The sequence below is a fragment of the Fukomys damarensis genome, unplaced genomic scaffold, assembly GCF_012274545.1.
Source record: "Fukomys damarensis isolate Sample0158 unplaced genomic scaffold, DMR_v1.0_HiC HiC_scaffold_13, whole genome shotgun sequence".
Classification (NCBI taxonomy): Eukaryota; Metazoa; Chordata; class Mammalia; order Rodentia; family Bathyergidae; genus Fukomys; species Fukomys damarensis.
In genome coordinates, this window is record NW_022900925.1 from 36,666,951 (window position 1) to 36,680,692 (window position 13,742).

At 46.8% G+C, this 13,742-nt stretch overlaps 1 protein-coding gene across 3 annotated transcripts in view; it reads left to right on the forward strand.

Annotated features, from left to right (window-relative positions):
- Msl1 (MSL complex subunit 1) overlaps window positions 1-13,233 on the forward strand; it is a 19,747-nt gene extending 6,514 nt beyond the window's left edge. Inside the window, exons 1-9 of one of the 3 annotated variants that reach the window (XM_033763031.1) lie at window positions 198-1,298; window positions 2,457-2,680; window positions 3,937-4,319; window positions 6,190-6,237; window positions 6,692-6,756; window positions 8,947-9,014; window positions 9,402-9,526; window positions 9,799-9,871; window positions 10,727-13,233. In XM_033763031.1, coding sequence (XP_033618922.1) covers window positions 1,185-1,298; window positions 2,457-2,680; window positions 3,937-4,319; window positions 6,190-6,237; window positions 6,692-6,756; window positions 8,947-9,014; window positions 9,402-9,526; window positions 9,799-9,871; window positions 10,727-10,817 — 1,191 coding nt within the window. In that variant the 5' untranslated portion in view covers window positions 198-1,184 and the 3' untranslated portion in view covers window positions 10,818-13,233. Of the gene's footprint in view, window positions 1-197; window positions 1,299-2,456; window positions 2,681-3,936; window positions 4,320-6,189; window positions 6,238-6,691; window positions 6,757-8,946; window positions 9,015-9,401; window positions 9,527-9,798; window positions 9,872-10,726 lie in introns of those variants that run through there. The other 2 variants (XM_010620007.3, XM_033763032.1) reach the window with 2 other exon arrangements.
- Window positions 13,234-13,742: the final 509 nt, after the last annotated feature.

The window sequence follows — 13,742 nt, forward strand, 5'->3', positions numbered from 1 at the left end:
CCAGACACTAGTGGGAAAGACGTTTAGACTTGGGGACGGAGCTGGTCTGAGAGGTGTTGGAAAGGAAAGGGTGGCGAGCTGCTGTGCGGGCCGCCTGGAAGGGGTTAAATTAAAGCACTCTGGCGTTGGAAGTGCGGGGAGGGGAGTGGAGCTGAGGGAAGGATTAAAGGGCAGGGAGGGGGAGGTTTCGGGCGCCCGAAGGGTTAATTTAAAATGACAGCCCCAGCCTAGTGGGAAAGACGTTTAGACTTGGGGACGGAGCTGGTCTGAGAGGTGTTGGAAAGGAAAGGGTGGCGAGCTGCTGTGCGGGCCGCCTGGAAGGGGTTAAATTAAAGCACTCTGGCGTTGGAAGTGCGTCGGGAGGGGAGGGAATGGCAGCTGTTGCTGTAGCCACCCCGCTGCTGCAGCATCTCCGCAGGGAGGGTCGGTCTCGGCCTCGGAGGGGGCGGGGGAGAGAGTTTGTAATAGGAATCTGAGTTCGAAACACGACCCACAGTCCAGGTCCCTCGTATAAGCGGGATGTTTGAAACTAGGAGGTTTTCGTGCGTCAGGGGCAGCAAGCTTGTTACATACACCAAGTAGCGCTCATCCCTGCTTTAGCAGTCTCGGGGTAGTAGGGCAGTCCGGTAGCCTTTCTCTGTACCTCAGAGGAGCAAGCGTGGTCCCGGGCTGTTTGCACTGCAGCCCAACTTAAGGGCACCTCTGCAATAGATGGGCTCCTTGGGAGGCTGGGTGGTGGGGTTCCTGTGCGAGCTGCCTTTCAGCTCCTGAAAGTGAACGTCGGTTCTACAATTGCCGTGTTCAGCCGGCAGCATCTCTCTCCTCTCCATCCGCCCCCCACAAGGCTGAGCCAACCATCGAGGACTATTCGTTTTGCTTTCCTTCCAAATGAATCGAATCAGGCTGCTTACTGGAGAACGCCTTCTGCAAGGTGGAGCGGGAGCGGACAGCTCTCGTTAGAATCCGCCGCGGTGTTGGTTCGTGGAAGTTACTGTATATTTAGGTGGCACTGCTCAGCCACTGTACTGCAGTCTCAGGGTGCCATGGTACTGTAATTGCAACACATCATCTCTGAACAGGGGGAGGGGGCGGGAAGAGGAGGGCCAGCAAGGGTGCAGGGAGCCAGGAAATGTCACCCACAGCTCATGGTTAAGTAACGCTGAGGCTTTGGATCAGAACAGGAGATGGGCAGGGAGCCAGGCTGGCAAGGGGTGCTGCTGGCGGCATTTGAGGTGCTGCTGAGTCCCGAGGTGGTGGCCCACCGTGGGCTCGCCAGAGCAGGGGCCCTCAGGGGTGAGGTAAGTGAAGTGTCCAGCTTGAACCTGGCAGTCGCGGCCTCTGTTGTATGTTGCAGTCCGAGTGCTACCCGAGCTTGTTTTACTCCAACGGTGGTGTGAAAACTGCCAAAGTCTGTGCCTGGATGTAGTGAAGGCATCACCAACGTCTCTGCCCTCTGGTAGACAAAACCCTTGTTGTAAGATGTAAGCAGCACAATTGGCACCTTTTCTCAAAACCGAGCTAATGTGAAGTTTCTGATGGTAATAGACTTTCATTTACTTGAGTATGCGGTCCTTTTTAATTAAAGCGCAAAGGATTTGGTTTTAAGGAACTCTTCAATAAAGAGCTGTACACATCTTTTCTGTGTTTCGAATGTGAAGTGTGTGTTCATGGCCCGTTTTGGTGGGCTGTATGTTGCTGGTTTCTAGTGTAGTTCTTTGACACGGAGTGTTCACTGCTTTAGAAAGCCCTCCCTCCCCCGAACACGCGCCACTTTGAAGTGACACTGCCATCCCTGCGATACTCCTAATTCCCTCTCAAAGTTTGTTTGGACGTTACTTCTGTGTACAGAGTTTGGGGGTTGAAGTAGAGGGTAGGACTTAGTCTTAGGACCTCTGAAGAGAAGATGGGGCTGGGGTGTAGCACAGAGGGCTTGGCTAGCCTATGTAAGGCCCAGGTTCTATCCCCAGCATCACCAAAAAAATAAAGACAAAAGTGAAGAACTTACATAATGTTAACCTGGAAATTCCCAGTGACTGAGCCCCTTGAATATAGCAGCGGCAGAGATGAGACCACAGCATTTTAAGGCCTGCCCTGGCCCCTCCCAGCCATCTTCTTTCAGAAGAATGACTATGAATTCCCCTGTCCGTGCCTCATCCCATCTTGGTTCGCCCCTAAAATTAAACTCTACATTGACTTCCCTGTTGTGTTTCAAGAAGACCGTTCAGATTGATGTCTGATGATTTGAACTAAGCTGAATGGTGCTGGGGGTCTACAGTGATGGGCAGCACTTGCCTAGCCTGTGTAAGGCCCTGGTTTGATCCCCAGCACTGTCGGAAAAGAGAATCAACTGGATAGAGTCCACAGAAGGACGCAGGAGATGGTGCTGTTCCTGAGGGGGGCTACGTGGCTGTTTAAACATTTTTGTGTTAAGTCTGCATTTTGCCACTCTTTTTTAGCTCCTTGCTCGGATTGAACGTATGGAAAGACGGATGCAGCTGGTAAAGAAGGATAATGAGAAAGAAAGGCACAAGCTGTTTCAGGGCTATGAAACTGAAGAGAGAGAGGAAACTGAACTCTCTGAGAAAATCAAACTGGAGTGCCAGCCAGAGCTCTCCGAGACACCCCAGCCTCTGGCTCCCAAGCCTTTCTCGTGTGGGCGGAGTGGAAAGGGACACAAAAGGTGTGCCGATGATGCAGTTGTGCTGTTGGGACATGAGGAGGACACTTGTTACCACAGACCAGGGGTAGGGGATTGGGATTTATGGATTGGTTTTATAGCGTCCACAGCCTAAATTACGCAGTCTTCTGTGCTGAGAAACTGTCTTAAAACATCCTTGCAGCCTATGAGAAGTCCGTAGGGTCCTCCCGACCCAGTATTAATTACGGGATGCTGAGTGCACCAGAAACAACGGGCAACAAACACAATGTCGTTGTTTTCTTAAAACTAGTTGTTCACATTAGGCTCTGGAAGACATAAGAAATGAACATGTGGCTGGGATGTAGCTCAGTGGTTCCACCTCCTGCCACACAAGCGCGAGTTCCTGAGTTCAATCCCTGGTACCAAAAAGAAAAAGAAAAAGAAATGAACATGTAGCTGTTCTTGTGTGCACAGAAATTAGACTGTAAGGATAAGCAAAAGCTTTGAAAACTGAGAATTCAATGCAATAAAATATGCAGAAAAAACATTGATTAAAAACTGTCTTTTAAAGATTCTGCAATAGTAAAGACTGTTCTGAGTTGGAACCCTGAAACTTGAGGTGGTGTTGCAGTATAGAATTGGGGTTGGCAAAGAGGAAGAGAAACGAGAGGAGGGTGAGCCAGCAGGCAGCAAGAAAAAAGTAGGGACTGCAATGAATATGGTGCAGGGTTGGGGGTAAGGGGCTGGTTTCTGGTCCACAGGGATGAAGGAGGTGTCGCAGAGTAGCGGTGCCTGGTGTTGGCTAAAGGACTTTGAATAAATTAGGAGCATTTCTTAATCTAGATGGTAACAGGATACTATTAGAGTATGATGCTGAAATTTATTGTTGAACAACCATTTACTCCTGTGTGTGGTGGCGCATGCCTGTCATCTCAGCACTCTGGAAGGCTGAGGCAGGAGGATTGCAAGTTCAAGCCATACTCAGGCAACTTAGCAATACCGTCTCACCAAGTTTTTCTGTTTTTTTTTTTTTTTTTTTTTTTAAGATTGGGGATGTAGCTCAATGACAAGGTTCTAGTTTCCATCCCCAGTACCACAATTTATTAAGCCTGTTCTGTATGCTGTTAAGCATGAGGCTGTTACTGCTCCTGGCTTGCAAATAAGCATCAGATAATTAGGTACCTTGGATACCGGTTATTTTGGGGCAAGGGAACAAACTAGTTATCTTGCCCCAAAGTATATTCAGATCAGATTCCATTCACGAGTCAATTTTGTAATGTTTTCTTCCCGTCTACTAGGAAAACCTCATTTGGAAGTACAGAAAGAAAGACTCCTGTTAAAAAGCTGGCTCCTGAATTTTCAAAAGTCAAAACAAAAACTCCTAAGCACTCTCCCGTTAAAGAGGAGCCCTGTGGTTCCTTGTCCGAAACTGCTTGTAAGCGTGAATTGAGGAGCCAAGAAACCCCAGAGAAGCCCCGGTCTTCAGTGGACACCCCTCCGAGACTCTCCACTCCCCAGAAGGGACCCGGCACCCACCCCAAGGAGAGAGCCTTCTCCAGCGAGACCGAAGACCTGCCGTACCTTTCCACCACAGAAATGTATTTGTGTCGTTGGCACCAGCCTCCCCCGTCACCGTTACCATTACGGGAATCCTCTCCAAAGAAGGAGGAGACTGTAGCAAGTAAGGCATAGAGAACACTTGCTCTTATACCCTAGTGGTGGCGGTCAAGCTAACAAGTGTGAAAATGCCTTTGGCATTTTTTAAAAAGTGCAATCAATAAAGCAGAGTTCTGTCAAGGACGAGTAAGTTAACAGCCAGAGACAGACACTGTGCAGGCATTGCAAATAGATGGAATCACAGCAAAGTGTGCTCGTTGTATTTGCCTGCTTACAACCTGGGAGATGTGTTTGCCAGTAAGTTGCTCGTCACAAGAGCACCAGACTCGGGGGTGTATTCTCCGGCAACTTGCATGCCCTCTGAAAGAAGGGTTTTCTGTGCTGGGAAATGCATAGAACCTACACTTTGCCATGCACGACTGTTCCTGCAATCGATACTGTGTGAAACCTGGGAGGGTGGTCTTTGGGGCTCTCAGGGGCCACTGGTCATTTTTGGTTGGGGAGCCAGCTCGGGTGGGGTGTTTCACCGGGGCCTCCACTCTTCCACTATATAAACATTCATCTGTATCTCTGTGTCCCGGTCTGGGGGCAGGAGGAATCTGCCAAAGACCAGCAGTCTTTCTTATCCTACTCTGCTTCACAAAGGTTCTAAAATGTGAAGAGTTTACTTGGATTGCAGTAGCCCATTCATTGTTCATATATTTAAATAAAATGGTCTACAAACTATTTTTCAAACAATAAGGACTATCTTGGGATATCTGAGCCGCTTGGGGAGGGTGCGGGACGTGGGACGTTGGTCTTCATTCCTTTTTGTTTTTCTTTATGGCTTCCATACAGGGATACTCCCTCTCTCCTACATCAGCCAGTAACTGGACTGTGTCTTCAGTGGTGTCCTGTCAGTCTGTGACAGTCGCTCTGGGTGCTCCGGGGCGGTGACGGGGACGCCTTCTTGGATAGAGCCTCATGCCCTAGCAGGGATGGGGATGAGAATCCATTCCACTGAGCTGAGCGCATTCTCCAGGCTTTGTTTGGTTGTGCTGGTGACAAAATTCAGTGGGGAAGGCAGATGAATGATCTAACACCCATTAGGCCTCACGTTCGAGTCCATGAGTAGCGCAGGATCCTGATCTAGATGCCGATTTTTTTGTTGGGTCAGTCAGTTGAACAGGTTCATTTTTGAGGGTTAACTTTTTCGCTGCCGTGGCAATGCTGTGTAACAACTTAAGGGAAACCGTGAAGCAACTTCCCATCTGGAATGGGGAAATGACTTGGCCCAGAGCTGTTCTGTGTGACTGGCTCTTTTTGAAAACCCTGCCTGCCCTGGTGCGGCAAATTGCAGACCCTTCTGTGATTGCGGGCGTAACTGAAGGCGTGTGAGCAGGGCGGTCCTGACCCCCTGGTGGATGGAGTCTCTTATCCATGGCCGTGTGGGAACCTTACTCTTGATGGCCCTGTCGCAAGAGGAAGTCAGTGGCTTGTTCTAAGGAAGCCACAGTTTTTGTGCATGTTGTTCAGGCTGGACCAGCGAGGTGTAGTTTGCTTGGTGGGAGGAGGGGGCTGTTCAAGAAGACTACATATGTAAGTTTTGAGAACACTGATCTTGTATTTGAAAAATAGGGTCAACTTTTACTCACCTGCCATGTTCTGAGTTTAAGGTTTGATATCCTTGGCCATCAACTGTTGCAGGGAAACCACCCTAAATAATGAAGAAAAGAAGTCGTCTCAGTGTAAAAAAAAAAAGTGGTGGGCTTATTTTCTTTTCTTTTGTCTGTTGTTCCCTCTTCCCCTCCCCCAGAGAGAAATTCTCAAAAGAACAACTCAAAAACCAAAATGGCTTCCTACTGAGAACTTCAGTGATGATCCTTTCCTCCACTTTGGGTATGGGCTTTTTTCCTTTTTACACTGAGATGATTCTTCTTTCCTGCATTATTTAGGGTGTCTGCTGCCATCAAGTGTTGCAGGAGAAACTTCAGTCTTGGCTGGTGAGTAGAATAGGACTTGTGCTGGCTGGGCCTGGGGTGGGGGTGGCGGGATGGAGGAAGGTTGGGAGCCGTGGTCCCCATCTGCCGGATGCGGGAGAGAGAGACTCCGTGGCGCTGGATCGACTCCACTCCTGTAGACCCAATGATGATAATTTCAGTTGTTTTTCAGGAACCACAATAGCGTCCGTTATATGAATTGTAAGGTATTGACTTAGGCTGTTTTGTGATCCTGAGTTGGGCAGACTGCAGTGCACTTTAGGTTCTTGTGTACCATAGCAAGGACACTGAATACGGCTTCGGGCGAGGCCGTAGAGTGGATCCCTATCACTTGGTAACTTTGTCTGACTGGGGAGAGACTTCTTGTCCTAGGGAGTAGTTCGAGATTCACGCGATTGTGGATTTAAGGGTGGTTCCACCCCTCCTCTCTTTCTTTTTCTTTCTTTTTTTCTTTCAGTTCCTTCTTGGAGGGACCACTCAGTAGAACCTCTAAGGGACCCAAATCCTTCAGACCTTTTGGAGGTAAGAACCCAAGAGCTGTCAGTAGAAGGAAAGAAGTTAACAGAACATGGGGGTGTCTGAGCCTGGCGCGTGGTGCTTACTTAGAATCCCAACTACTTGGAAGGCTGAGGCATCAGGATTGCTTGAGTCTAGGAGTTTGAGGCCCAATGGGGCCGTATAGGGAGACCCTGTCTCAAAAAAGTTGAAGTTGGGCTGGGGATTTAGCTCAGTGATTCCTCTGCCTGCCTCACAAGCGCAAGAACATGAGTTCGATCCCTGGCACCCCCCCACCCCCCAAAATGGTGTATCTTGAATATGTTATACTGCTATGGATGGATGGATGAATTAAATACCACTTAGAGGCTGGAGAGGAATTTGAGGGATTATCTAGTCTTGTTTTCTTCATTTAATCCAAGATATGATTAAAAATAATGGTGGGGCTGGGGATGTAATTCCACGGCCTGTCTTGCAAGCACAAGGTCCTGAGTTCAATTCCCAGTACCAAAAAATAATGGTGAAGCCAGGTGTGGTGGTGCACACTACTAATCCTAGCACTCCGGGAGGCTAAGGCAGGAGGATTGCTAGGAGTTCAAGGCCAGCTAGAAGTACATAATGAGACCCTGTCTCAAAAAAATTTTTTTAAAAATAATTTATTACAGGGCTGGGGATTTAGCTGAGTGGTGTTGCTGCCTGCCTTGCAAGTGCAAGATCCCAAGTTCAATCCGTGGCATCAAAAAAAAAAAAAATTACAGTAAAAGACACCTTGTCATTAATCTCCCTCAAAATAGTTCCTCCCTTCAAACACACCCGTCATTCTTGCTACTTTGTGCATCAGTCCTAGAAGTCCTCTTTTATGAATGACTTTAGTTGGGCTGTCATGGCTGCCTCAGTGTCCTACATAGATTCAAAACATTTACCTTTCATGGTCATTTTGACTTTGGGGAAGAGCCAGAAGCCATCCAGTGCCAGATCTGGTGAATAAATTGGACATTTTACAAGTTTACCTTTTATTGACTGGCACTTGGCAGCCACATTCACCTTTTTTTTTGTACTGGGGATTGAACTTGGGACCTTGTGCTTGTGAGGCAGGTAATCCCTGGCCCTCACCATATTTTTGATTATTCATTGTACATAAGAGAATTGAGATCCAGAGTAATTACCAAAACAAGTAGCTAGTGTTCAAAGCAAACATGATTTCATGCTAAGAAAATTTAGTGTGGCCAGGCGTGGTGGCGCACACCTTTAATCCCAGCACTCAGGAGGCTGAGGCAGGAGGGTCGCTGTGAGTTCCAGACCAGCCTGGGCTACATAGAGTTCCAGGTCAGTCTCAACTACATAGTGAGACCCTATCAAAAAAAAAAAAAAACCCACAAAAAAAATTTAGTGTGTACCACTCAGCAACAAAAATTTTGTATGCCACTCTTGACTTTAAAATTTATTTTATTTTATTTATTTATTTTGTGGTATGGCGATTGAACCAGGAACCTTGCACTTGTGAGGCAGGCTTGTTGCCACTGAGCTAAATTCCTGGCCATTTATTTATTTATTTATTTACTTTGAAACAGTATCTCACTATACAGTTCAGGCTGGCCTCAAACAGTGATCTTCCGGCCTCTGCCTCTGAGTCCTGGGATTACAGACATGCTCCACCAGGTGGGGCATTGTTTTTTATTTTGAAACAGGGTCTGGCTAAGATTTGCCCAGACTGGCCTTGAACTTGTGAACCTCTTGTCTCAGCCTCCTGAGTTCCTGAGTAGCTGGGTTTACATTTGAAGCCACCATGCCTGGCTTCAAAATTGATACTTTGCACTTAGATTCTTTTTTTTTTTCTTTTGGTACCGGGGATCAAACCTGGGTCCTTGTGCTTGTGGGGCAGGCAGTAGAACCACTGAGCTAAATCCCCAGCCCTGCACTTAGATTCTTATAAATTATGTAGGTGGGGAGGGCTACTAATCTTGAGGGTGTTTCAGTTTGTTGTGACTTTACCTTGGAAAGTTACAGGAGTGATTTTGAAATCTGAGGTCCCCAAACAGCCGGAGTGTGAAAGGAGCATGTGTTGCATTGATTCTGTTATGTGGAGACTCACAGGATTCTCATAGAGCTCACAGGTCCGGGTAGAACCTAGAGGTGAAAACTACATTCCCAGAAGCTGGAACTTAGTAAGTGCGTGTAACATGGTGGCAAACGGCTTCTCTCCTGTTCCTCACACAGAACCTAGATGACAGCGTGTTCTCAAAGCGGCACGCAAAACTCGAGCTGGATGAGAAGAGAAGGAAAAGGTAAGGCCAGAGGCGTCCACGCTGGGAAATGAGCCCTGGACCCCGGCCTCCCTCTCAGGCTGTGGAGAGTCCTGGGCCTCGTGGGCACTTCTGTTACTGTCGTCCCGGTTGGTTAAGTGTCTTCGTTGGAAGTGGTAGTCGTAGGTAAACACATTTGGCTGCTTTTTCTTCACGCGTGCCCCCCCTGCTGCCCTCTGTGGGATGCTACCCTGTGAGCTGGCCTGCTGGACCTAACCAACTCTGCCCTTCCCAGGCAGTCTGCTCTTGACCCTGCTTAGAGCTGTCTATAAGGATCCTCCTAGCTTCTGGGTTTGTGGGGCTTGCTTTTATAGAGCAGGTTTTGGCTAAGCAATAGCATTACGTTTATTTGTTTATCTTTTTTCTCAGGTGGGATATTCAGAGGATCAGGGAACAAAGAATTTTACAGCGACTACAGCTCAGAATGTATAAAAAGAAAGGAATTCAGGAATCTGAGCCCGAGGTTACCTCATTTTTCCCTGAGCCAGATGATGGTAAGTTTTGCTATCTATCTATCTATTTATTTATTTTGATACGGGGTGTTGAACTCTAGTCCTGCGCTTGCGAGGCAGGCAGCAGAACCAGTGAGCTAAATCCCTGGCCCTAAGTTTTGCTATTCAAAAAGGTTTTTCAAAGAAGAGAAGAGGGTGCAAAGCTCCTGGCTACTACTTGTTGTGAATGGGTGGGTTGTACTTTGGAGCTGGTGAAGTTGCTAGACATATCTCATCTGCGGCACTAACAAGGTGCCATTCGACTTTTTCCGTAGTTGAAAGTTTGATGATCACCCCCTTCTTGCCTGTTGTAGCATTTGGACGACCATTACCAAAATTAACTCCACAGTAAGTATAAAAGAAAATTTCTTCCCTCTCTTCTCAGGCAACCTGCATTTCATTTGAGGTAGAACCAGGTGGTTTAAGGATAGTCATGAGGCCGGGTGTGGTGGCGCATGCCTGTAATCCCAGCACTCGGGAGGCTGAGGCAGGAGGATTGCTGTGAGTTGGAGACCAGCCTGGGCTACTGCACAGTGAGTTCCAGGTCAATCTGAACTACATAGTGAGACCCTGTCTCAAAAAACAAAACAAAAAAAGGATAGTCATGATTATTTATTTATTTAGTTGATATTGGGGGCTGAACCCAGGGGTGTTCCACTACTGAGCCACGTTCCCTTTTTTTCTTTCATTTTTTGTTTTTGAGACAGGGTCTCGCTATGTAGTTCAGGCTGGCCTTGAACTCACAGCTGCCTCAGCCTCAGTGCTGGGATTACAGATGCATGCCACTTTGCCCAGCCCCCGCTCGTTTTTATTTTTTGAGACAGAGTCTTGCTAAGTTGCCCAGGCTGACTCGAAATTCTCTTGCCTCAGCCTCCCAAGTAGCTGGGATTACAAACATATGCCACCATGCCCAGCTTGCTGTGATTCTTTGATGAAAGTGAAAGTACACAGGCAACAGCTTTTACAGTAGTGAGATGCCTAAGCCCAAGATTACAGTGCTTTTTTGAGTTAAGACATTATTCCGTCCCCTCAGTGGTACACTGACTATGGCTGTGGCTTTGAGGTGGGAAGGACACCCCAGAGCTGAAATACAGGAGTCGGGGCCAGAAGCGATGAGGGACACATTTTCTTCAGAGTGATTACTGCCTACCCAGCAAATCTGTTATAGTCGTGCAGGTTGATTTCCTCATCCTTTCTCACCAGGAATTTTGAACTGCCCTGGTTGGATGAGCGTAGCCGATGCAGGTTGGAGATCCAGAAGAAGCAGACCCCTCACCGGACGTGTAGGAAATAGCTGTGCCGCAAGAACCCTCTGTCTTCAGATAGTTGTAGCACGCCATTCCCAGAGGAGTGGCGGAGACCTGTGTGTGTGACCTGTGTCCTCCCATATGTTGCGGTTTGCTGACAGGACCCTCCTGTACGCCTTGATTTGTTTTGTTTTCATCACTCTGATTTCACAAAAACTCTTTTATTGGGCTACTTGTGAATTATGGAGGGTGATTAGGATTTCTTTTCCCTTTTTAGGGAAGTGAGCTGTCAAGCCAAATCTAGGATGGCAGACTTGGAAGTTTCAGGGTGTACTGCTGTACATTTGCCGATACTAAAGGGGTACAAAGGCTGTCTTCCTGAGACACATGGAAGATAAGCCAACCTGCCTTCAGGAGCTGTGCGCCCGCCTGGCACTCTTCTCACCCTGGCATACCCTCCATACAGTTGGGGTGTAGTTTATACCCTAAAATAAAACAACAGAAATCCTCACCATGAGCATTAGGGCCAAATGAGAAATTGCAAGTGAAGTGATGAATAAGTCACCTACTCAGAGTAGGAAAGAGATCAAAGATTTGGTGAACAAATACCGAAAAAGATAGCTCTTCTCTTATAACTACTCTGCAACTTAGCCATGCTGGGAAGGGTATTGATTGTTTTCTTAGTTTAGTTAACAGGTAACTGATGTTCTTCCCCGACTCCTCAGAAGATAAAATCTCTGGAAAAGAAAATGGGGAAGTTAGTTTCGGACATCTTGCAGCCCTAAACAGAGGCAGTTGTCATTGGGGATGGCTTGCCAGGCCCGTACAGATGTCCTCATCACAGCCCTTCTCAAGTATTCCTTCGCTGGGGTTTATCTCACAGCTAGGCTCTTGGTGGTAGGGTAGAGGTTTGGACAGGGCGAGTGGAGGCTGAAGAAATATGTGCTTCCTTTGACTGGCAAATGTCTACATCTTGAAACAAATAGCTGTACCTGATGCGCTTCTCCATTCACTTTGTAAAAATAGATTTGTGTGTGTATTCTGGGTCCCCTTCCCTTACCCCTGTTTTGTTCAGAAATTTCAGGACAGCACTCCCAGGCCACTCTGGTCTCAGTGTAAGATCCCGGTTAACTATCTGGAAGGAAAATAGAGCCAAGACCTCTGGTCTTAACTATATAGGAATTGCCTTTCATTAGTCTAAAGGACTATTGTGTGAAAACAAGTAGGGGTCTAATCTCCTAGAAGGTAGGGGCTTTTATCCTTGAAGAGAAGATGTCCCCAAATTATTAGCACTTTTAGAGGAGAAGCCAAGGTATGTAGGGCGTGTGGCCAGCCCATTGGTGGAGCATGAGAGAATGGGTTTCCATTGTGGGAAGAGAAGAAAAGTTCCTCAGGGGCCTCCCACTGCTAAAGCTTTTTGTGCGATGTTGATCTGTGCTCCCTGGGTTTGACTTTGAAAGGAATTACTGCGGCAGCACGTGTAGTATTCTTGGATGATCTTGCTGCTCTTATTTCTCCTTTGTGAGCATGTGTGTGTGTGTGTGTGTGTGTGTGTGTGCGCGCGTGCGTGTGTGTACACGCACGCGTGCACATGTATGTGTGTGTGGCTTTCATTTGTAACTCCATCTGCTTAGGAGAGGGGGGCTCTCTGTAAAGGAACCTGCTGTAACCTTCATTGCAGCAGGCTGTAGAGAGAAATAGGACTTATTCCACTAGGGGCTCTCGTCTCACACCTTAAGGACAAGATTTCTAGAAAAACTGGGCCAGGTTTTCTTTGTTCTCCATTATTTTAACATGGCAAGCTGTTTTCGTGTTCCTACGCTGACCTACGTTATGTTCCTTTATAATGTGCCCAAAAAGAAAAAACCCCAATCAGTGTCTCTGATCTTGCTCATTTTCTTCTTGATTTCAGCCTTTGTCAAGTTCCTAATTTGGGGTATGGTTGGCAAATTTAACCTCCATGCTTTTGCCCTACACAAGGGACTCCTCAGACACTGAACTTAATTTAGATTGAGAGGAATCCATGAGGTGCTATCTGGCCAGATTTAAGTGGATTCTTTTCCCTTGGTTCTCCTTTCCCTGAGGACCTCTTACGTTACTGTCCCTCTTCTACATCAGTTTTCCTTTGATTTGGGGATGTTGCGATTTGTTGAGACGGATGTTGGAGCGAAGTTCCAAGAGTGAAATTACAGTGTGTTCGAGCGTGGAGGGAAAATTAGTCTTATTTTTCCCTACATGGGATACAACACTGTGAAATTCAATCTTCAACCGAAGGCCCTGCAGTTCTCCTAAAACATAGTTCTTTGTTTCTTTCTTTAACAAAGTTTAAGCTAGTGTTAATAAATTAAAGAGAAATTGCTTGTCTGTCCACTTCAGCTTTGTTTTATGCCCATTTCATATTGTTGTCTGTGTTGTAATTCATACTTTTGATACCATTTCTGATGTGTAAAATTGGTTGTCTTGTAAATATCTTATAAAGAGTTCAATTGTAAATAAACTATTGTGGCTGTTAATTTTTGAACTTCTGCTTCAATTTATTAATTTTGTTGGGAAGTATTAAATAATTCGGCCTAAATACTTGAAAGATTGGAAGAAACCGACTTCAGCAACAAAATAACACATTATTTTACCTTTGAACAGGGTACCCATTATATCCGAGTACTATATATGTTCCAGCTCTCTTTGTCCACAGTACTTCCTCACACATAATTGGCAACTCTAAACATACATGAGATCGGAGGATATTTGATGCCTGGTGTCTCGATGAAATCTTAGTTCGAAAGACCTGCCGGTCATCTGGTCTGACCCCAATGCATGATTTCTCCTGGCCAGTATTTCCAGACAAATGAAGTCTAGCTTCTGCTTCAACACAATGTCTCTTGCCATACCTTTTTTTTTTGGTACCAGGGATTGAACTCTGGACCTTGTGCTTCAAGGCAGGTGGTGGCACCACTGACCTAAATCCCTGGCCC